Source organism: Lissotriton helveticus, chromosome 3_1 (genome assembly GCF_964261635.1).
Source record: "Lissotriton helveticus chromosome 3_1, aLisHel1.1, whole genome shotgun sequence".
Taxonomy (NCBI): domain Eukaryota; kingdom Metazoa; phylum Chordata; class Amphibia; order Caudata; family Salamandridae; genus Lissotriton; species Lissotriton helveticus.
In genome coordinates this window covers 764,892,640-764,914,237 of record NC_136061.1, presented here as the reverse complement: position 1 = coordinate 764,914,237, position 21,598 = coordinate 764,892,640, and the positions used below count along the sequence as shown (strand labels likewise).

At 47.7% G+C, this 21,598-nt stretch overlaps 1 protein-coding gene across 9 annotated transcripts in view; it reads left to right on the top strand.

Annotated features, from left to right (window-relative positions):
- The window catches only part of SCUBE2 (signal peptide, CUB domain and EGF like domain containing 2), a 676,704-nt gene that overhangs the window by 474,016 nt on the left and 181,090 nt on the right, over positions 1-21,598 (top strand). For 7 of the 9 annotated variants that reach the window (XM_078680979.1, XM_078680978.1, XM_078680976.1 and 4 more), the window contains 2 exons: positions 5,829-5,975; positions 6,275-6,478. In XM_078680979.1, the coding sequence (XP_078537105.1) occupies positions 5,829-5,975; positions 6,275-6,478 (351 nt within the window). The remainder of the gene's footprint in view (positions 1-5,828; positions 5,976-6,274; positions 6,479-21,598) is intronic. The other 2 variants (XM_078680981.1, XM_078680980.1) reach the window with 1 other exon arrangement.

Genomic DNA, 21,598 nt, shown 5'->3' with positions numbered 1-21,598 from the left:
GGTGCTTCCCAGTCCACATCCTCCATTGCCCCAACAACCCTTCCCATTTTGTTTGCCTTCCTCCTAGATTGTTCTGTGCTTTATTTTGTGATCAAGCGCTTCCCCGAACACCCATGTCTCCATTGAGGAGTATGCAGTATGCGGTCTCCCTTGAGAGCATGTGTAAGGTGCAAGTATTTAAACTGTTGATCTCAACAAGAGCATACTCCTCCTGTAGAACCTCAAAAGCCTTAACCTCCCTGCCCTCTAGCATGTCTTCCATGGTCTCAATCTCAGTGTGTCCCATTTTCAAACGGCTTGCCTCCCAGTCTCCGGCAGCACAGAAGTCCTCCAAAATGGGGTGACTTGGGTGATCCTACCTTTACATCGCATAGCACTGGTGGTGCCATCCCAGGCTCTTAACGTGGTCCTGGTCAGTTCAGGCTGGTGCAGCCGACCTTTCTTCCCATAGACATAGTAGACATACGTCCGCCTCCCTATAGCCATGTGGTCAATCCGTTAAGCAGGTTCACTGCGTGAGCAGTGACCCACTCATTGAGGAAGTAAAGCTGTGCTTCCCTATGATATGCCCTAGTATCCGGGATTGCCAGTCCCCCATTATACACAGATAGATATAGGCGCTTTAAGGCTATCCTTGGGGCATTGCCATCCCTCAGCAATGTACAAAGCGACATCAGTGCTGTCAAAATAAGTGTCAGGGATCAAGTACGGGCCTTCTGCATACCGTAAAGCAGCTTTGGCAGAGTAATCATTTTGTACAGAGCAGCCCTGCCCATGATTATCGGAGGGAGTGTACGCCAGCACTCTACATCCGTATGGAATTCCTTCATGAAATATTGAAGGTTCCGCTCCAGAAACAGCGCGCTGTCAATAGTCCTCTCGATCCCTACTGAAAAACAATGGATTTGTCTCAGTTAACTCAGAACCCTGAAGGACTCAAAGGAATGAAGCACCAACAGCAGTGCCGGGACCGACCATTCTAGATGAGTCAAGTACACCAGAGTGTTGTCCGCATCCACTGAAATCTTTTCTTGATCCGCTGAAATCGGGGGAACCACAAAATATCCTTCCTACCGCACACCCAGTACTCCAACGGCTCTAGGCAGAGGGCACAGCGGGCAACCCTGCCTAGTTCTCCTCCCAACAGTAAACGGCTCAGATACCACACCATTGACCCTTCCCATCGCCGTGAGCACCTTCTACTGGAGTCCCGCCCAGCTACAGAACTTGGGGCCAAAGCCAAGATTCTTCAGGTTCTCAAATAAGTAACATCAGTCAATGGATTTGAATGCTTTTCCAGTGTCCAACGATAGCATTGCCAAGGGTGTGGAGTCCATCCAGTATCTATCTATCCATAAAAAACAGTCTGCCAAGATTGAGTCTTGTTGACTGTAGTGAGTAGGAGGCTTGCACTTCTTAAGGATGACTACGATAATGTCATGATTGAGATTCTAGGGCAGGGTCCCCTCCTCATTTGCTACAGTGAATAAATTCAGGAGATGGAGATGGAGGTGGAGCAAGGCCGCAAAGCGTTTATAAAGTTCTAAAGAGAATCCATTGGCGTTTTTCTTGAGTGTATGTCCTGTATTGCATTACCTAGCTCTGTGATCATCAGGCAAGCTTCAAGGATGGCCCTAGCTGATGGGTCAGGCCAGGGAGAGGCACCTGCGCTAAAAGTTCTGCAACCTCTTTGGCCGATCGGTCATGTTGGCCTGTGTATAACCCACTATAATAAGCCACGATTGCCTAAGCTATCTCTACTTTAATCTCTGTCTCAGCAACCCATCTTACCTCCTTCTCTCTTCTACCCAACCATGCAAGGAGAAGGCCCACCTTGTCTTTCACCTATATCCTAAAGTTGACGTTGGACCCCAGGTAATGTTGCTGTGCGGCCTGTGTCGCTTGGTTATGATATTGGATTTCATCACCTGCAGGAGCACGCGGGAGGGCTCATCTTCTCTGGCCCCCCAGGTCCACTCCAGCTGCAGGAGGCGCTGTTCCAGGCACAGTATTTCTTCTTTTTTGCAACGTTTCTTTATTGCAGTTATATTCTGGGCCCTGTCCTTATAGCCTTCCCAAAAAATCACCAGGGGTGAAACTGACCCATGTTTGCATCAAAGTACTGTTGGGAGGCACTCTAAAAGACTCCTCTAGCTCTACGTCTTTTAGAACCCAGGACTCCAGCCTCCAGCAATAGGGATTATGGCCAGTTTAACCAGGAGGCGGAATGGTCTGATATCCCCCTTGCCAAGTATTCTGCCCCAGGACCTCTGGCCACTGGACAAAGACATAGTCCAGTCTAGACAAATAACTGTGTGCCCTGGATAAAAATTAATACTGTCTCTCATGGGGGTGTAGGTTCTGCCCAGTGCATTAGCAAAGCACTGCAGCTCCAAGGGAGGAGCAGGAAGTATCTGCTGGGTTTAGCGTCTGTCTAGGCACCCATCTAAGACTTAATTTAAGTGCCCATCCACCACATGGATATTTTAATATTCTATGAGAATAGGACCTAACTTCTCTAGCATTCTCTTTTGCAATCTCGAGGGTGCGTATACAATTACAACCAGCACCTCCCATCTGTGCCATTTGCCCCTGGCCACCGCAAAGCAGCCCTCCGGGTCGAACCAGGATTTTGTCACGTGGAAGGGGGGAGTTTTCAGTGCTAGGATAGCCATGCTTCTGGAGCCTTTCATATAGCCAGCATGGGCCAGCACTGTATATTTGCCCCATTGCAGGCTCTTGCACGTATTCCCGAGCCGGGTGTGTCTCCTGCTGGAGTACCAGGTCCGGGGAGTGTCAACGGAGGTACTGGTGACAGCACCTCTCTTTATTTTGCAACCCAATCCATTCATATTCCACGAGAGGACTGTGAGGGGATCAACTTGTGTCTCCATCCTTTAAGCTGATGGGCAGCGGCACACCACCAGGCACATCTGTTGGTTCCTATCTTGATATGGCAGCGTGGAGGCGTGTATTGTGCTGGCCAAACAAATACAACTAAACCTATAAACCCCAACTGCCCGATCCCCCGCACTTTTCTGACCAGGTCCTGCTCCAGCCATTCGCAGGCCCATCCAGACAGTCAAAGAAAAAGGCATTACCTTGGAAAAGTACTTTAAGATTAGCCAGGTAAAGGGTCATGTACTTAATCTTTAGGGACCTCAGCTTTTGCTTCACTGACTCAAATGTCTTCTGTCGCTGTTTAACCAATGTTGTGATATCTGGGGATATAAGAATTGATGTAGATTCCTACTTGACTTCTCCTAGGTCTTTGACAGCCCAAAGAACAAGGACTCTCTGTCTACGTAGTTCAAGAATCGTGCTATTAGCGGGGCGAGTGGCCCCGGCCGCCAGCTTCCTCGCCAGGACCCTGAGCGCCCTTTTGATGAGAAAACAGTGGGATATCTGGCCTGCCGGGAGGATGGGCCACAACCAATCCTACAGAAACCGTTCCATTCACGGGCTTTCAATTTACTCTAGAAACCCCAAGAATCGCAAGTAGTTACACCTGGAGCACACTTTGGCATCCTCCACGCTTGCTGTCAGTTCCCCAGAGAGGCCCTGAACTGTCTGGGTGAGGTCCTGCACCATACCTTCCAATGTCTTGAACCGTGTCTCAGCCTAAATCACCCATCCCTGTTTTTTGTTTTTTTTAAACCTTGCTGAAACCACATCAGCTGCCACTGCACCCATTTCCGCCTCTACACGTGACATGAAGATTCAACTGCTTGCAGGATAGCCTCCGTTCCCGGATGGAGTACCTATGCAGCCGCCGTCGCAGGCCCAGCGGCACCATCCCCCTGTGTCGATGGCAACAGGGGATTAGAACGTTTGTTCGGTTTCCTCTTTTTGAGCTGAGGTTTCTCCTTCACCATGGTGAACGAGGTTGCAACCACCTATAGGGAATAGCGTGCTGAAGAGCAGCCCATCAGACCCCTGTTCCAAGGTGGTGTGGCACTAGTAGCCGCGGTGCGGCCCCTGGACACTGACTCCTAAGCCTCAGGTGGCCAGGCAACAAAGTCAGTCCCCTCACAATGGTAGGTGTGGCATTCTGCCAAGTCCACATGCCGAGGGAAGGGGATGCACACCACTCAACACCAATCCAGTCATAGGGCGTCCCAGAGGAAGGCCACCAGGAGGCCTGCTAGACCCCTACCAACTCGGAGAGGGCGACACGAGCAGCTACAGTCTTTGTACTGCGAGGGGGTCTGGCCCCAGCAGCAAGCTCTACAGCCCTCCCATGAAGCCACATGTTCAGTTGCACAAAACAGGGAGGGCACCCCTTGCGGCCGCCACTCCTTCACTGCGGTCATCCTTAAGGTCCAAGGCCAGTTGCTCTGCTCTAGCCTGTGAAATCAAGTCCCTCCTGGAGGCAGACCCTGCTTTCTAGCTCCCCCGGGACACTCGCGCCTTCTAGGGGAGCCACCTTTGCCAGGATCTGTCCTCGGTGCCCTGGTCACTTTTCGGGTGCCCATCTCACCGGGCCCTGCTCCTCACTTCAGGAGTTCCACGGCTGGCATTTAAAGCCCTGAAGGCTTTCCGCGCACTACCGTGTATCTTCAACGGGCCCTAGCAGCGCTTGGATGTCGTAGCATATTTGGTGCAGCATGGGAAGCGCTACTAGATGGCGGCCACCATCATGCACATCAAGACCATTCCCCCCGGTTGTTTACACTGTTGGTTTGGTTATTGAGAGCAATTTTCTGATCAGCCAAATGTGTTTAGTATATCCATTTTAAGGAAAAGCTAAACTGGCATGCAGTTCGTTGACAGAATTTTACAGTAATTTTTTTAATACAATATTTAGTAGCTGTTTGCTGCATAGAACTGCATGACTGCTTTAATAAATCTCTGTTGTATATGCTTACATCATCTCACTTTGTATAATGACTTAATTTGACACAGCTCACCACCAACGTTTTTTCTGACCTGTATGATGGCAAACCATGCACAGTGAAAAGAGGAGGGACTGGTGTTTGGTGCAGTAATGATAAAGCAGACAATGGGAAGATAAAATAAAACATAAGTGATAGAATTGTGGTATAGTAACAAAGTATTACTTATACAAAGTTGTCAGTGGCATTTTGTCTGCTCTTGGGTGAGTTTCTGTTTGGTGTTGGCTAATCTTCTGTGATTTATCTTTACCAGTGTTTAATACATTTCTTTTCCACTTAAAGAACCTCTTGAAGTAGCTAGTAGCAACAATAATTTTCCCAGGTCTGCCTCCTCCTCGTCTGATATTTCCTTGGCTCCCATATTCATTAGAGCACATGCAAAGATTTTTGCTGACTCTGACTGTTTAGTTGCTTTCTATCTTTGCAGCGGAGCCACAGTTTCTATTTATAGGGGTAATATGTTGCTGCATGACTGGTTCCCATAGGCAACCACCTGGTACTGTTTCTCTGTACATCGGTCCTTTTTTAATTCCAGACGATAGGGATAAGAAACGTGTTCAGTGAAGAAAAACAACTTTTTAAACTATAATAGTTTTTAGATAATGCTCAAAATTTGCTGGATTTGAACAGCGGGCATGTGAATTTTCACATGCCCACAACTTTATAAGCCATGGTTCTGGGGGTGAGATGGCCAGAGGATCGCTTGGATGCTTGTTTTCTACTTCCGTGTATGATTTGCTTTTTTCTGTTCCTGTCATAACACTCAGATAAACTGTAACCCTGCCTTAACAGGTGCAATGGTTTTGCCTACAATGTCGCTTTGTGGGCAATTAATCAGCCCTTCAAGTTGATGCATGCCTAACACAGAAGCAAAGAGTCTAGTTGTGTTTTTGCCAAGCTTGTTCCTTCTATTAATTTTGTCTATTTACACAGAAAGACACAATCCGGTCACTGAGGGTTTCTCCTTTGTAAATCTGACGTGTAAGAAAACCAGTGGAGGCGGTGGAAGAAAGGGAACCACCAAGGAAATTGTTATTACTGCTGAATTTGAACTTGAAACAAACCAGAAAGAGGTGACAGGTTGGTTTACAAATACCCGTCGGTGCAAGCCAGACAACTTGCTGCTTGAGTCTTGTTTTTCTGTATCTTCCTTTCATCTTCATGCACAGAAAAAGTATCTCCTGTTTTGAAGCTTCATTGAACCATTTCAAAACTGCCATGCCTCACTTACTCAAAAAGTTACTGTCTGAAAGGCTGTTTGGTGTGGATGTGGTGTTTTCCATGTTAGATATCTGCTAGGAATTATATCAAAGCCCAGGATCTGCATGGATGTCTTACCTTTATGGCAACTTAACTACACGCATCTTTCTACATTCTAGATTCGTGTAATTTGAGCTGTGCACGGAAAAGAACCGAGAAGAGATTCCGCAAAACTGTCCGAACACTGAGAAAGGCGATCATTCGGGACCACTTCCAGCTTCGATTATCAGGAACGGACTTCGAGGTGGTTAGGAAGCCCCCTAGGTTTATGGATCCATTGGAGAGCTGCGGGGCTGGTCAGATGCGTGTGGACAACAGATGCGGTAAGCTGCCTGCATGCGTCCGCTAGCTGGAGCAAACTTTTTCAAAGTGTAACTGTTGAATTGTGTGCCATTCCTCACCATGGAAGTGAGTGCCTTACTAGCCCTCAGCTATCACAGGTTAAGTATCAATGGGCGCCTGGGCTCTTTGTATGTCATATTCTTGCTGCTTCTAACCTCCCAAATGATTCTTATGGATAAGAAAACACGACCAGCTTAAGAACACATGTCATCCATTACTAGTTATTAGACATTTTATGGAGGCAAGGAAAACTGCAGGGCGGGCGGTCCTGTGCGCATATGCAGCACCTTCACCTGAAGCCACTGCCCAGCCCTCCTTCGATGCCTCATTCCAGCATGCAGCATCTTTATTGCATTTTGCAGTGCACATTTTATCAATCCGATGGGCCCAAGCCTGGTCAAAGAAAGAATGAAAATCAAAGCAAAATTGCAATGTTTTGTCTGGTTAAGGAAGATTTTGTGCAGGGCCGGCTTTAGGACAGTGGGGCAGGTTCATTCGCACCTGCGGCTGAACTTTGGTGGGGGGCGCTGTGTTTAAACATATTTATTGGTTTAAAAGCATGTGAGCAGTTTTCAGTCAACAATAAAAATGTCAATATAACTCTGGTGATACATTTTCCTACTGATGGGAGATTGAAATTTTGTCTAGTGGCAATTTTGACTCGTCCTAAAGTAGCGCGAAGGGTTAATGTGCCTGGTGCAAAGAATGTGTACCAGGCAGATCACTGGACTAAGTGCGAGTGAATTATTATTAGCACTAAAAAAAATGAAGTTATTTCAGAGAGAGGCTCTGGAGAGATATGGTGCACTGTTGGAAATAGGTAGTGAGGGAATTCACGGAGAAGAAAGTCATGCAGGAGGGGCAACAAAAAAAGATTGTTGCACCAGGTGCCACCAGCGCTAAAGCTGGGCCTAGTTGGATGTCCATACGCAGTGTTGCTTCATCATTGTAGCCCTTCACAACTTGATAGCCTAACCCAGTGGCGTAACACAGGCCCCTGCGGTGCGGGGGTACCCCCAAGCTCCAGGAGGTCCCCTCAGCCCAGTACACTGGCCAGAGAACTCCCGATTGAGGCCGGAGGGGGCCCCTATACATACCTTGAAAGGGGGCCTCCAAGTTTTGTTACGCCCGTGGCCTAACCACCAAGCGTCTCCGCCCCCTTTCAGCCTGCATCCTCCGCTTGCATCTGGCAGTGGCCTTCTGGGGGATTTTATTTGGCCTGACTCAGCTTCTGCTACTTCCGCATTTTCAATGAGCTCATCCCTGATGGCTACACAGTTGTACATCAGCACGTCTAGCGGCAGCCTCACCGTAATTCACAAACCCACCTATTCACTGTACTCCGCTTACCCACTGCACCCACTTTAGAAATCCCTGCCTTCCAGCTAATCCGCTCTCTAACTATACTTATCAACTGTTACCTGATATGTTGCCATCTCACTACAGCAAACACCACAGACTTTTCAAAATTCAGGTTTACCGTCATTATTGCCAACTGCACTTGCGCATATCTCCCTGTGACTTTGGTGAGTGCTCCTCTGCCTCTCAGATCTGTGCTTTATTATTGGCCAAACAAAATATAGAAATTAAATGACACGTGATTTATGGGGCACTGAGTTGATTGTAACACTCAATCTGCTCCTCTTTGTTTAGTGTTTAGACATCTCATTAGAGACCAATAAGAAGGCATTTTGCCGCAAGGCGTACAATAATTTTGCACAAGAAGGTGAACTTGAATAGAGGTCCCAGTGGGATCCTTAATATTTTGTTGTAACTCTCAAATGTGTAAAGGCCTAGTATCTCATGAAGATGTTGGCTCACTTATGATGCCCAATCCATTCCTGCCTGCAGGGTGTCATTACATCGCCAGTTACAGGAGAAGCTCGACCTGCATGAAAAAGTATTGGTGTTGCCAAATCTTTGATGTTTTGTAATGTATATTTGTAAAGTGCTTTATTACTGTTTGTATGGTCTTGTTGCGCTCAGGATCTGGGTGCCCTTATGGTTCTGAGAGAAATGTTGACCTGAGATAATAGTGGTCTGTTAAGTTTGTGTTTGGCTATTTTCAAATTGTTTAGAAGCGAGTCACTTAGGAAGGTGGCTGGTGGGGTCGGATGAGGCCTCTGCTAATGTAACCACCCGGTTCTGGAGGTCACATCTTTGAAAGGATCAGTTGTAGATTGCATACAGTCCAAAGAAAAACAGAAATCTTATAAAGAGACATATAGCGATGGTGTGAAAGAAAATGAGGAGAAGGGAAGTGTGATAAAAACAGGTGAAAGATAAGCTTATTTTAGCATGGGTGTGGTTCTGTAAGCGCTCATGGGATCGAACCTGCCAGGAGGTTATGGGGAAGATGGGGTTCTTCACAGAAAAAATGACCGATCAGTAAACCTGACCTCCGGCAGGAGTGATGTGCTAGGGAGAGTAGGTTAAAGACTAAAAACTTCAGAAAGACAATAGACAGGTCAGTAATCATTGTGTACGAGCAAATACAAACAATATTTGTGTATCCATGTGCGTTGTCTGTTCAAATTCTTTCTGCCCTAACATATTGCCATTTCGCGCACTACTCCAAGTCACTATGCCTGCTTTGCCGCATCTAGGGACAAACTAAAGCTAGCCTGGGGGTCCCGCCTTGGCCAACAAGCTCCTTTTCCATTGACATGTAAACCGGCCTTTGCGTCTACATAATGTGTGCCAGATTGGGTTTCAGGAATCATTTCAGGAGAAAAGGGCCACATGTGTCATAACTTTATTACAACATGCTATTACCGAATGTGTGGTATAATGTCTGTGCACTGCGCTAGAGTTTATTCAATTAATACCGCACATATTACAGGTTAGTGAGCGTGTGAAGTGTAGAATGTCTGCCCCTGTCCTTTGTTCCGTTATTAAAGCACGATGCTTTAGACGAACTTAAATTTGATGTTTAGAATATATGTACATTTGTACATGGAGATGTGCTCTGTTGAGCTTACTGTGATACATGATGTTACACTACACACATTTCTGGTTGCATGAAACCAGTGGCCGGTGCTGGGGTAGCCAAAAGTTGCTGCTGCGGTTATTTTTCTGCATGTGACTTCTGAGCAGCTTTGTAATGTGGGTGATTTAGCCAGTCAGTGCTCTTGTTTACTTCAAGGCGCACACCCTCATGTTCTAGAAGGGCTCTTTCAGCAGTATGGCAGTGCACATTCTACTCTGATGCCCTTGCATGCCATCAGGACCCTTCCCCAGCATCACGGTACATGCGTGGGTGCAGTGGCCCCATCACTGATGTACTGAATACCTTTCATCAGTTGTGGCGCGTATGTATAGAGCTTTCACTGTGTGGGTGGGGGGTGCTATGAAAGGATTCATGGATCGTGCCTCCCTGTGGGGAGGGGTCTTGGATGTTCCAAGGGAGGGTTGGAGGTGCAAATGGGTACGCAGTTGGTGCAGATAGGCCTACTGTAGCAGAGCCTAAACATGCCGGATGTGGTACCTCAGTGGGTCCACGTGGCCCCCTTAAGTGGCGATTCACCCGCACTTCACTTGAGCTGATCTTCAGGTACATGGAACCCTTTCGGGGTTTGCAGTCACGCTTTTTTACGGGATGTCTGGCTCTGTCGCACATCACACATGGTAGCATTGACTAGAGCAACCCTGTGTGTTTGGTATTGTGCCACGTGGTGCAGATTTGCTGGTGGTCCCGCGCTTCGCTCGTGCATCTTCACAAACTGATCATGAGCAGCAGCTACCATAAGCACCCACACTTTTTTGGGAGTACGAATGCCTTTCATTTTTTTCTGTCAGTAGTTTTTAGGTCTCGCCTAGCGCTGGAGCGCGCATGCGCTCTTCGCTCTGCGAGGCTTATTGTGATAGAGAAAATGTAGGTAGTGGATTTGTAGCCACGGCCATCATTTTGATTGGCAGGCATCATCATTTATGTTAAACGCTGGCCTCCGATTGAAAGTGAGGCTTTTTTTTGTTACCGCCCTGTCTCCTTCTGCGTTGACCCATCCGGACTGGATTGTTTGCTTGCAGCATGACACAGTCTCTTTTATTACTCGGTGTAGGTCCTTTTTTTTCCATTAAAGTGAAAGCATGGTGGCAACAGCTTGTTTTAGTTTGGAAGCCCTCTTGTCTTTAGTGGGTTTCTGCCCGCTTTCACTTTTAAACACGGCATGCTTTAACTTTTCTTTAATGGGTTTCTGTCCCCTTTCGCTTTCAAAGACGGCATGCCTTAGCTTTTCTTTAATGGGTTTCTGCCCGCTTTCACTTTCAAACACAGCATGCTTTAACTATAGCGGCCGCTCCCCAAAGGATGTTATGCTTCCCTTCCGAGACTCAAACCTAGTTCCTCAGCATTGAGGTCGACCTGGGAAGTTCCTCGTGCCTCTAGTGAGTCTTGCAGTTGCACGAAGGACCGTTTCAGTGGAGATGTCCAGTGACGGGTTCTAGTCAGGCTGGTGAGAATATTTTCTGGTCTCGGGTTTTCCAATGCCTGTACGAACAGTTGCCATCTTGGAGTGGGAGAATTTCGATTGTTTTGATGAGTCTTTGCTTGTGAGCAGCACCTTTTATTATCCATGTTCGGTTTGTTGTTTTATATTAAGGCCACAATGGTGGCACTCTGTATCACCTACTAGCAAAGACCTGCTACCTCCGGGTGTGTAAAACATCTGTTTACAATATTAATCTTGGCATAGGACTGATTATGAAAAATTAAAGAACTGATGTATAAACACTACTGAGACATCAAAAGAACCGTTGAACAGACAACAGTGTTGGGGCGGCAGGATTTAACAAGCATTTGCAATGTAATAGGTGTCGGTAAGCTATTGCCATTATAAATGCCAATAGCTCAAACTCGCGTAAGTGCGAGACCTATTGCATTGCAAATGCTTGTTAGGGTTAGTATCAGTCATCCTCATCAATAGTCATAAGCATTAGAATATTCCCGCCCATGTGCGGGACCCCGGAAACACTATATTATATGTGCCCCACATATATATACTCATATATATATATATAAATACATATATATATAAAAAAAACATGCAATAGCAGCCAAATAAAATTAGAGCTGAAATATGCTGTGTAGAATTTCCACCATACATGAATAATAAGCATTAGAAACATGAGAAACAACAACAAAGCTTGTTTAGAAACTGTTTTAATGCTCAGAAAGCAGTAGAAATTCTCATAACTCATTGGAAGCATAGAAAGCTCCCAGGCTGCATTGCAAACACACAGTCTAAAAAGACTGAAAAGCTAACCTGTAGCTGCATAGCAATAAACTGACACCGTGCCTTTAAGGCACCCATGACCCCCAGTATCCCATCATGCCTCAGGGGTGACAGTTAGGTCAGTTGTTCTTTCCGGCTCCTTCAGGAAGGATCCTGGTTACACAGCTCCACTAGTTTTCTGTTTTCTGACAGAAAAATACTTCACTTTTGTCTCTTTTTACACTTACTTTGACATTTAACAGCTAGTCAAGTAAGATACAGTCTTTTTTTGTCAGTTTAGTGAACATTTTCTTCTGAGAATGCCTTCACTCTTTGACAAATGTCCATCTTGTGGCAACAAGAAGGCAAAATCAGACAATCACGACGTCTGTATCTTGTGTCTGCCTGAAGATCATGATCCAGACACCTGTCCTCACTGTGAACACCTGTCAGGAAGAACTCTTAAAGACAGGGAGAGGATTCGCATTTATGGCCTGGCTCACAGGTCATCCAGAGGAAGATCTCCGGTGAAGAAGGGTTCCAAGAAGACTCAAACATCTTCAAAAAAGAAGTCTTCACATCCTTCAACATCAGCGTTGGGCTCGGCGCTGAGAAAAGAACCACCGGTGGATCAGCTCTCGTCTAAACTACCGTCGACGGCGGGCTCGCCGTCGAAGAGAAGACCAGGTATGTCGACGACGTCGAAGGATCCAGTCCCGTGGTCGAAATCCCCTCCGCCGTCGTCAACCGGGCGACGATCGGCGTCGAGGAATGTGACTCCGCCGCCGTCAACCGGGCGACGGTCGGCGTCGAGATCAAAGGCCCCTCCGCCGTCGTCAACCAGGCGACGATCGGCGTTGAGGGAGGTCACTCCTCTGCCGTCGTTATCCAAGCGACGTCCGGCGTCGAGAGGTGTGACCCCTCCGCCGTCGCCTAAGAAACAACGTTCGGCGTCGAGGACCAAGACCCCTCCGCCGTCGACAGGGAAACGTCGATCGGCGTCGAGGACGCAGTCTCCGTCGTCGTCGACTCTCGGCGTCGAGGGTGTCCAGTACCCCTCCGCCGTCGTCGCATAGACATTCGACGTCGAGACAGAGGGCTCCGTCGACGGCTGGTCATCGCCGTTCGACGTCGAGACAGAGGACTCCGTCGACGGCTGGTCATCACCGGTCGACGTCGAGACAGAGGACTCCGTCGACGGCTGGTCATCACCGGTCGACGTCGAGGCAGAGGGCTCCGTCGACTGCTGGTCATCGCCGGTCGACGTCGAGAGACCATAGATCCTCGCATCGGTTGCCGTCGAAGCATTCGAAGTCGAGATTGTTCGACCCGCCGACCCCCCAGAGGCGTTCGGCATCGAGAAAAGAACGCTCGACGTCGAGACATTCAGAAAGAAACTCTGTTATCATGGTTACGGAGTCAGCTTCTCGTCTTTCCACTTCAGTCTTCTGGTTCCTCAACAGCATCCTCGAGGTCCAGAAGCCCTGTCCGCAGATCTCCTGTGCGTCAGCCAGATCCTTCGGCTGCGGAGATCAGACTGTCACCTAGATGGTACAGATCATTGGACCATTGGCAAAATTCAGGAGCTGCCAAACGTATGTATGAGTATGCCAGCTCTCAACATGGGTCTCCTCTTCAGAATCTGGTGGAGGAGATGGACAAGGGTAGTCCTCCCAGGCGCAAATCACCTGTGAGAACACCAACTAACTCTCCCAGAAGGGAACTTCCGGTTGGACCCCGATCTCCCAGAAAAGACAGTCCGGTCAGGCCTCGTTCGCCCAGAGGGGAAGATCGGGTCAGATCTCGCTCTCCTAGAAGGGAAGAGCATTCGAGAAGATCGCGTGAGAAGAGGCACAGTGCTCACCGTAAACGTCGAAGGACTCCGTCTACTTCATCTACCTCTTCGACCAGGTCTTCCAAAAGAGATTACTCTCCTACGCTGACGGATAGTCCTACCTCTAGATCCTCTCCAGTGGATGACATCGGCACTTATCTGGATGTCCTACAAAGAGGAGCTCAGAAGCTGAGCATTGAAATGTCTGTCCCTCAAGTTACTACGACAGTAATTTTTGAAACTTTGCACAAAAAATCTATCTCTTGTCCACTGCTGCCGTTAGTCCCGGGGATTATGGATCCTGTAAAGGACGTTTTCCTAACCCCAGCGGCTATCAGAGCGGTTCCAGCCCGCATACAGAAAAAATACAAACCGGCTTCTTCTGACCCAGTTTTTGTAAAATCTGACCCTCCAGCAGACTCTGTGATAGTGGCAGCGGCGAGAAAGACACATGCAGTGGCCGCTACCTCTTCAGTCCCACCAGACAAGGACAGCAAATCTCAAGACTCCTGGGGTCGCAAGGTTTGCAATTCAGCTACCTCCACGCTGAAGGTCTCCAGTGCGGCTGCGCTGCTGGGTAGATGCAACAGAGCCTTATGGGACTCCATGGAAAGGTTCAAGTCCAAACTGCAGAAGGACTATGAAGAGACTATGACAGAAGGATGTCTGGCGGCGAACCAGTTAATAAGCACCACAGCTGCGGATGGTGCAGTGTTAACGGCACATTCCTACTCACATGGGGTTTGTGCCAGGAGATCGGCTTGGTTGCGCCTTACAGGGCTGAAGCCGGATGCGCAGCATCGCATCCTCAATCTTCCCTTTTCGGGTTCCTCTCTCTTCGGGGAACATGCTGCCGAAGAGATGACCCGTATGAAGACAGAACTGGACACAGTAAAAGCGGTGGGTTTGGAAAAGAAAAAAGAATTCAAACGCCACTTTAAGACCAACAGAGGGAGAGGGGCTCAACAGAGGGTTCAAACCCCCCAGTGGTCCCAAAGTAAGAACCAGGGAAAAACCCAGTTTTGAGGCAAAGCCAACAGAGGTAGAGGAGGTCACCAACAATCCTCTAACACCACGAGAGGAGGAAAGGCCTGAGCAGTGGCTTCCTCTGGCGCCGTTGCCCACTCCAGTGGGAGAAAGTGCTTCACAACACCTGGCAGAGTGGGTCAGCATCACAAAGGATCAGTGGGTGCTGAATATACTGCGCAATGGATACAAGCTTCGTTTCCGTGCGCTTCCAAAGAGCATTCCTCCAAAGAACTCTTGCCCTCACCAGCTAAGCTTGCTCCGAAGAGAGGTGAAAGTTCTACTACAAAAAAGAGCTATAGAGGAGGTTCCCCCCTCTCAAAAAGGAAAGGGAGTCTACTCCAGGACTTTCTTGTCCCCAAAAAAGATCAGGGAGACAAGTTCAGACCAATACTCGATCTGCGACTCTTGAACAAAGTCATTGTCAGAGAAAAGTTCTGCATGTTAGCTCTTCACCAAATATGCCCACATCTTCAAACCGGAGATTGGATGTGTTCGGTGGATCTGCAAGATGCATACTTTCACATTCCGATTGCTCTACAGCATCGCAAGTACTTGAGGTTTGTAGTGGGAAGCAAACACTACCAGTACAAGGTGCTACCCTTCTGTCTAAGTCCGCACCACGAGTCTTTACCAAATGCATGGCAGTGGTGGCGGCTTTTCTTCACAAAAAGGGTCTCTTCATCTACCCATACCTGGACGACTGGCTCCCAAAGGGCTCGTCTCCGGTTCAGGTAACGCACCATCTGCAACTTTGCCTACACCTGTTGCACAGACTCGGTCTCCATGTCAACCTGGAGAAGTCAGTCCAGCGGCCGACACAGTCCATCCACTACCTAGGCTCCGTTCTGGACACAAAATTGGGAAAAGCGTTTCCTTCGGAGGAGAGACTTTTTTCCATGAGTCAGAAATGCGAGATTCTGCTAGAGTCTCGGTTTCCAACAGCCTGACAAGTAGCATCCCTGCTGGGTTCCATGGCGTCCTGTATTTTCCTCATTCCAAACGCCAGGCTGAGAATGCGTCCTCTGCAACAAGCTCTAGAGGACAAGTGGGACCAAGCGACAGGGCATTCGGAAGATCGTATTACTATTTCCCAAGCGACGAAGGATGCCATCAAATGGTGGACTCGGAGAAAGAATGTGCGGGTCGGAGTACTTTTTCACCAACCTCTTCCATCCCGGTCTTTAGTGACGGATGCCTCTCTGCAAGGCTGCGGAGCACACATGGTTCCACTTCAAATACAAGGTCAGTGGTCTGCGCAGGAGCAGACATAACACATCAACATGCTGGAGCTCAGAGCGGTTTTTCTAGCTCTCAAAGCTTTCTTTCCAGCGATCGAGTCCAACTCAGTCCTAGTTCAGATGGACAATACAACCACCATGTTCTATCTGAACAAACAAGGAGGCACACGATCTCGCCCGCTATCCCGAGAGGCTCAGACAATCTGGCACTGGCTCCTCTCTCGGGGCCTCACAGTAGTGGCGGTGCACCTTCCAGGCGAGTTGAACGTAAAAGCAGACGCACTCAGCAGGCACTTCGAAGATCAGCCAGACTGGGTGCTAAACAACGAGGTGGTAGAAGAGCTTTTTCGTTGCTGGGGTCGTCCAGCCATAGACTTGTTTGCAGACGACGAAAACGCCATATGCCACGCCTTCGCGTCCAGGTTCCACAGACCAGGGACGCAGGGGAATGCTCTTCTGATGGATTGGTCAGGAATATTCGCTTACGCGTTTCCTCCCCTGGCTCTGATTCCGAAGGTAGTGTCCAAGCTCCTCAGGTCGGACATGGAGATGATCTTAATAGCTCCGGATTGGCCACGGCAGTGGTGGTACCCAGACCGTCTACATTTCTCTGTGTGTCCACACAGACGACTTCCTTGCAGGCCGGACCTGTTGAGCAAAATGGACGGGAAGATACTGCATCCCAACCTTCCCTCGCTGAACCTAACAGCATGGCACCTGAGGTCCTGCAATATGGACATCTGAACTTGCCTCCCGAATGCATGAACATTTTAAAGGAGGCTAAGAGGCCTTCCACGAGAGCGTCTTATGCGTTCAAGTGGAAGAGGTTTTACTTATGGTGTAGGGATCATCATCTAGATCCTACTAAAGGGCAGGAGGAGGTAATCTTGCCATACCTCCTTTCCTTGGCAACTTCTGGATTGAAATATGTTTCCATTAGAGTGCATCTGTCAGCCATAGTGGCGTACAGGAAATCGCCTCATCAGATTTCTTTCTTTCAGGTTCCGGTGGTTAAGGAATTCCTCCAAGGGTTGAAGAAAGTCTATCCCCCTGTGCAAAATCCTTCTCCTCCTTGGAAATTGAACCTGGTTCTGTCCAGGTTAATGTCACCTCCTTTCGAATCTGTCCACAAGGCTTCTTTACAACATCTATCTTGGAAAGCAGCCTTTTTAGTGGCAATCACATCAGCGCGCAGAGTAAGCGAGATACAAGCTCTCTGTGCGAAGGAACCATATACTGTTTTCCATCACAATAGGGTTGTCCTGAGGGCTCACCCATCCTTCTTACCTAAGGTGGTTTCTGATTTTCATATAAATCAGTCCATTTCCCTCCCTTCTTTTTTCCCAAATCCAGCGACCCCAGCAGAGCGGTCGTTGCACTCATTAGATTTAAAGAGAGTGCTCAAGTTCCATTTGGAAAAAACCAAGGGAATCAGGAAGTCGGATCAGCTGTTCGTGAACTATGGTTCGATGAGAACAGGCTTTCCGGCGGCCAAGAGGTCCATCTCTAGATGGATTGTCTCTTGCATTAAATTGGCCTACCAGCTTGCAGGCAAGCCTTTATTGGTGTCACCCAAAGCGCATTCTACTAGAGGGAAAGCGGCCACAGTAGCTTTCTTGCACGACATTCCAATGTCAGAAATATGCAAGGCTGCGACATGGAAATCAGTTCATACCTTTACGAGGCATTACTGCCTAGGAATCTGATTCCAGGGCCGATACTCAAGTAGGACAAGCCTCTTTGAGGAATCTATTTGGGTAGCCTGCGGCCTGTACGAGCTTAGTTGTTACTAGGCTTAGTATGTGTATTACTGTATTGTTACTCCTTTGCCCGCAGGGAGATGAGGTGAGGCTCGCTATTCTATTCTAATGCTTATGACTATTGATGAGGATCCCCTGGAAGAGAAGGATTAGTACCTTACCTGTAATCCTAGTTCTCTTCCAGGGGTATCCTCATCAAAGTCATAAGCAACCCTCCCGCCTCCCCGGGCAAAGGACATTCTTTAATAAGGAGATATTGTTAACCTATTTGTTACTGGGTTTGTTTTCAGTCTCCGAAAAAAACAACTGACCTAACTGTCACCCCTGAGGCATGATGGGATACTGGGGGTCATGGGTGCCTTAAAGGCACGGTGTCAGTTTATTGCTATGCAGCTACAGGTTAGCTTTTCAGTCTTTTTAGACTGTGTGTTTGCAATGCAGCCTGGGAGCTTTCTATGCTTCCAATGAGTTATGAGAATTTCTACTGCTTTCTGAGCATTAAAACAGTTTCTAAACAAGCTTTGTTGTTGTTTCTCATGTTTCTAATGCTTATTATTCATGTATGGTTGAAATTCTACACAGCATATTTCAGCTCTAATTTTATTTGGCTGCTATTGCATGTTTTTATATATATATATATATATATGTATTTATATATATATATGAGTATATATATGTGGGGCACATATAATATAGTGTTTCCGGGGTCCCGCGCAAGGGCGGGAATATTCTAATGCTTATGACTTTGATGAGGATACCCCTGGAAGAGAACTAGGATTACAGGTAAGTAACTAATCCTTCTTCACCTTATGCCGTCTCTAATATTCAAAGATGGGGGTCTCTCTTCCTGTTATTTCAGTAGGTATTGTGACCTCAAGCCAGGTTTGCTACTTCGCAACATTTTGGTGAAATGCCAATGCTGCTCTGGCCGCTCATACGGAGATTATTTTATTGTAAAGTACTTTTGTTTTACCTATGTATCCTTCACCTGTCTGCGTAAACGGCCCTTTAATTATACTTTAAGTTTTGTAATTTTCACTATCAGTACAAAAACCGTCCTCTTCTAAATGCCAGGGGGTGTCGAGGCTTGTCTGTGAAGAGAGCCGGAATGAGTGGAAAAGTAGTAAAGTGCGCACGCAGGGCTCACCTGTCGTCTGAAGAGGAACCCCGCGTGCACGCCTCTTTAAATAGACCGCAAGGCGCACGCAGCTTGTAAAGCCAGCGCGTTAATGAGTTGCGATTTCGTCAAGGGCTTCCTAAATGATTATATTTACACAGTGAAAATGGTGGCATTAGGTGCCGCTTCCTTTATTCAGAATCACATTCTCTGGTCTGCCCTTGTTCCCGGTAGAACCGCTTCTCTTCCCCGGTGTAGGTATTACTCCTTGCAGTGCGCAGGTCAGTGACCCCTGTTGGTAGGTACAGGTACCACCCGTACTCCACCCCACCTATAAACTGGGGATATTCATTTATTTATGCAATTTTATTTAGTGTGTACATTTCCAGAGGTGTGAGAGCACTTTACCTGAGAGCGAGGAATGTTACATGAGAACGTTTAGAGTAATAAGGTAGTAGGGGACCAAATTTATGGCTACTATGGATACTCCGGGGGAGATACCTATTTACAAGTTTATATATTACAAGTAGCAAGATTAGCAGGTTATACAGAGAAATATTACATATTTACAGAGATAAATACAAGTTGTTATACGGTATAGTTTACAGACTTAGATTTAAGAAGGCTTATGTACTGTTAGGTTACAGAGTAAGGGGTCATTTAAGAGCAGTGAAAGAGTCAGGGTCACAGTGGCAGCTCCTCTGCTAAGCGTCGCCCCACTGCTTTCAAGCAGTGTGAGAAACAAAAACATAAAATGATAACTTTCAGTTATCATTTTATGTTTGTGCTGCTTTGCAGGCGGGCTTAGGCTGCTCTGCTCTCGGAGCAGGGTAGTGGAGGATTGGTTTGCCCACTCCTAAATTCTTAGTGACAGTTTGGTCGGGCCACCAAAACCAGTCATGCGCACTGTACCCGTTCTCCATGCATTCTGCATTACAGTCTGCATGGATAACATGCCCACCCCTCCAGCCCCTGGCTGTGCGCTGTTACAGCGCTAAAACCAACCTCAATGCTGCATTGCAGCATCGTGATTTGCTAGGGGAGGGAGCCTGGCTGCCAATGTATGACGTTACTACGCATACATTCACAACGCTGTATTTTACATCACGTTCGATTACACAACGACTTGCGCTGTAGTGCGCTGGACTTAGGAATAGTATGATTTACTAGTCCAACTCCAGCCTACGTAACAGTAGGGAAAGTGTTGGAATAGTAAATCATACTATTCTTTAGCTTAGAGCGCAATCCAGCCAAGTCGTTGTAATGACTTGCATTGTAATGCCCGCGATGTAAACATACAACGGTGTAATGACCGCGTTGTAAAGGTCGTTTTCCCCAGGCTTCCTGTTTCTGAATTTGGAGACAGGAGAGCAGAAGCAGAGACCGGGATCCTACGGCAAGGTAAATAATTATTTATTTATTTTGCTCACTCCCCCCTGTAATCATGACCCTCCCGCGGACACACCCACCTGCGAGCCGTGCTGGACGCCACTGCAGCGTTGTGCCATTAAGGCAGGGGCTTATGCCTGGTGGGGATGGAATAAGCACAACATTATTTCGGCAGAAGGCAGTTAGCTTCAATGGTATTATCAGTGAATCAATGCACAGAAATCACTTCAGTAACAAGTTTAATAGGGGAAACTTAGATGACTAGCTGGTTCAACCTTCCACATCCCACAAGTATATATTACACAGGTGAGGACGCCTCTCAGGCAAAAGGAGACACAAGACAACCGTACACAGCATCATCAGAGAAACCAGTCACTCACCAAAATCATAATTGCCAGAGAATGGTTGTTGCGCTGGAGAATAAACAATTCGCTTGCATGTCATAAAAACAATACAAGATGAATATTTCTCATTAAATGCACAGCATGACATCTTCATATGTCGACAATAATCTAGACATCGAGGCACCTAAACGAGTCTTTGGAGTTATGGTAGAGCACCCCGCTGACCCTTACAGCACCATTTAATTGAAATCGGGTCAAAGCAAACTCTTGGGATCCCTGGGTGCTATTTCTCACAAGGGGAACTCCCCTGCTCCCTCACAGAGGGAGCTTAGGCCAACATGTAAGCTGAGCCCTTAATCAACCATTCCTGAGCCAGCACAAATCAGGAGCAGGTCGTTTGTGACTGATCCCCCCCCTTGCTACTTCACTGCCTCTCTGGTTACTGAATTGTTTACTACTTATTGTGATCAACTCTTCTTTGTTTCATTTTGTTCAATTTGTTTAGTTTTGTACTACCTTTGTGTCTCCTGTTGTAATTTCTGCTGTTTTCCACCTGGTTGCTTTTCTGCCATTTTTCCCACCATATCGTCCTCCTGTTTCCCGCCATTGCCAGCCTCGCCCACTGCCTACCAGCACCCCTCCCTCATCTCAGGACCTACTCAATGGAGGCCACAGCACAACAGCAGACAGCCGGCATGCCAAAGGCAAGCCCGTCTGCGCCTGTCTACCGTGGACCCCACACAATACAATGAACCTTGGCTCTCCCGCTATTTGCAGATACACCGCCGCTGAGCTTAAAGCCCTGGACCCCCGACTCTGCAACAGTAATTGCTTCTGCACCTCTCCACAATCAACAGTAGGACATTTGCCTGTTCTCCTGCAACACGGGATCACCTGCACTCACGATGACCACTACCACGCCATCCATGACCGTTCCAGAACCACTCCACTGCCTCCTGCTCAATGCACCTTCCCCCTGCAAGCATGCCACGAGATCTGGCCCACCATCACCTCCCTCACCCTGATGTCCTCTTCATCATCTAGCACCAGCACAACCCTGTATTTGCGCCCCACATCGCCTCAGCAATGCCCGGCGGCTACAAGATAGCACACCGAGACCACATTAGCAAACATGGAAGTGGAATCGCCATCATCCAGAAAGAAACCATCCACAGCA